The sequence below is a fragment of the Myotis brandtii genome, unplaced genomic scaffold, assembly GCF_000412655.1.
Source record: "Myotis brandtii unplaced genomic scaffold, ASM41265v1 scaffold389, whole genome shotgun sequence".
In the NCBI taxonomy this organism is placed as follows: domain Eukaryota; kingdom Metazoa; phylum Chordata; class Mammalia; order Chiroptera; family Vespertilionidae; genus Myotis; species Myotis brandtii.
In genome coordinates this window covers 1,772,551-1,775,251 of record NW_005364914.1, presented here as the reverse complement: position 1 = coordinate 1,775,251, position 2,701 = coordinate 1,772,551, and the positions used below count along the sequence as shown (strand labels likewise).

Sequence of the window (2,701 nt, the reverse complement as noted above, 5' to 3'; positions counted from 1 at the left end):
GCTGTCGTGGCCCAGCGGCCCAGCAGGTGCCACACATGCCGCTGCCCAGCGGGCTGATTTCGATTTCGTCCAAACCCCTGGTTCTGTCCAGGCACTGACTCCCTCCGCCCCCCACCCCGTGCACACCGCCCAGCCCGCGGTGTGGGGGCGGAGCTTCGTTGCAGCCCCGCCCCTCCGCGCTCGCACTGGCGTTCCCGGAAGTTGACGGTCTTGCAGCCGCGGGCCTGATTGGCTGATGAAGGCCGGCTGCTCAGGCCGGGTTTTCCCGGGTTGGGTTGAGTTTCGGAGAGTTGAGGTATGGCCTCTAGGAATCAGCAATTGCGCGAACTACAGGGACAGCTTCTCCCGTCCAAGGCCCTGGTGGAGGTGAACGAGGACTGCCTGGAGGAGGAGGACGATGACTGCCTGGTGGAGGAGGAGGACGAGCCGGTGTTTGTGGACGCCGAGGAGCTCTGCAGCGGGGGCCTCAAGGCCGGCAGCCTCCCCGGGTGCCTCCGCGGTGAGGAAGCGCGGGAGCCTGGGGGTGGCCTGGGGGTGAACGTGGCCCTGTCCGGGGTAAGGCGCCCCAGCGCTGTTCGCAGACTTCCTTGGGGACGGCCTAGCTGTTTGTTTACTTAGATAAAATTATATTGATAATATAGTAGCAGTAACTTGAGCAAATACTATGTGTTAAGCTTGTGCTCTACATGTATTCTCTCTTGTAATGTTCACAACTCTTTGAAGTAGTGAATCGGGGGCTTTTAACTATTTCCGTATCCAGCCTGGAGTCAAATACGAGATTTTTTTCCAGCTGCTTAGAAAACACAGGCGCCCTGGCCGGTTTGCTCAGTGGATAGAGCGTTGGTCTGTGGACTGAAGGATCCCGGGTTCAATTCCAGTCAAGGGCACATGCCCGGGTTGTGGGCTCCATCCCGAGTAGGGGGCGTGCAGGAGGCAGCTGATCAATGATTCTCATCATTGAAGTTTCTTTCTTCCTCTCTGAAATCAATAAAAATATATTTAAAAAAAAGAAAACACAAGCACCCAAGAAACACCGTCAAGGCATCATTGATTCATTAACCTTGTGTTAATACTATTGATATCCATGTTTAGCGTGTGTAGTTTCCTATGCTATGAATTATCCTTCTGACAGCTGTTTATAATATTTTACTATTTAGACCAGTGCCATCCAGTGGAATTTTCTGTGATGATGGCATAGTTTTATATTTGCGCTGTCCAGTACAATAGCCACTAGTCACATGTGGCTATTGAGAACTTGAAATGCAGCTAGTGCAACAAAGGACCTAAATTTTAAAATTAATTTAATTTAAATTTATTTTTTTTTATTTCCTTATTTTTTAAAATAATTCTTTATTGTTGAAAGTATTACATATGTCTCCGTTTTTTTCCCCTCATTGACCCCCTCCAGCTCACCCCCATCCCCCGCCCCAGGCCTTCACCACCCTATTGTCTGTGCCCATGCATATGCATACAGGGTCTTTGGTTGATTACCTCCCATCCACCCACTTTCCCCTGCCTTTCCTCCAAGATTCCGCACGCTGTTCCATGCTTCCATGTCTCTGGACCCACTCTATTCATCAGTTTATTTTGTTACTTGGATGCCGCATATGTGTGAAATCATGTGATACTTGTCTTTCTCTGACTGGCTTATTTCACTTAGCATAATACTCTAGGTCCCTCCATGCTGCCTCAAAGGGTAAGAGATTCTTCTTTTTTACTGCTGCATAGGATTTCATGGTATAAATGTCCCACAGCTTTTTTATCCACTCATCTACTGATGGGCACTTGGGCTGTTTCCGGATCTAAGCTATTGTAAATTGCGCTGCTATGAACATAGGGGTGCATACATTCTTTCTGATTGGTGTTTCAGGTCTCTTAAGATATATTCCTAGAAGTGGGATCACTGAGTCAAATGGCAGTTTCATATTTAATTTTTTGAGGAAACTCCATACTGTTTTCCACAGTGGCTGCATCAGTCTGCATTCCCACCAGCAGGGTACTAGGACTGCCTGGAGGAGGCACATTCTCACCAGCAATTGTCATTTGTGGATTTGTTGATGGTAGCCATTCTGACAGGTGTGATGTGATACCTCATTGTCATTTTAATTTGCATCTCTCTGATGATCAGTGACTTTGAGCATTTTTTCATATGTCTCTTGGGCCTCTGTATGCCCACTTTGGAGAATCGTCTATTTAGGTCATTTGCTCATTTTTTTAATTGAATTGTTTGTCTTCCTTTTGTTAAGTTGTATGAGTTCCTTATATGTTTTGGATATTAACCCTTTATCAGATGTATCATTGCCAAATATGTTTTCCCATACAGCGGGCTCCCTTTTCATTTTGTTGAGGGTTTCTTTTTTTGTGCAGAAGCTTTTTATTTTGACATAGTGCCATTTGTTTATTTTCTCCTTAGTTTACTTTGCCCTAGGAGATGTATCCATAAACATATTGCTATGAGAGATGTCTGGGATTTTGCTGCCTATAGTTTCTTCTAGGATTTTTATGGCTTCATGACTTAAGTCTTTTATCCATTTTGAGTTTATTCTTTTTTTAATTTTTTAAATTAAATCTTTATTGTTCAGATTATTACAGTTGTTCCTCTTTTTTCCCCCCATAGCTCCCCTCCACCCAGTTCACACACCCCCCACTGTCCTCATCCATAGGTGTACGATTTTTGTCCAGTCTCTTCCCGCACCCCCCC

At 45.9% G+C, this 2,701-nt stretch overlaps 1 protein-coding gene across 2 annotated transcripts in view; it reads left to right on the top strand.

Annotated features, from left to right (window-relative positions):
- Window positions 1-244: 244 nt before the first annotated feature.
- HELB (helicase (DNA) B) overlaps window positions 245-2,701 on the top strand; it is a 60,422-nt gene continuing 57,965 nt past the window's right edge. For both annotated transcript variants that reach the window (XM_014544927.1, XM_014544926.1), the window contains exon 1: window positions 245-499. In XM_014544927.1, coding sequence (XP_014400413.1) covers window positions 298-499 — 202 coding nt within the window. In that variant the 5' untranslated portion in view covers window positions 245-297. The remainder of the gene's footprint in view (window positions 500-2,701) is intronic.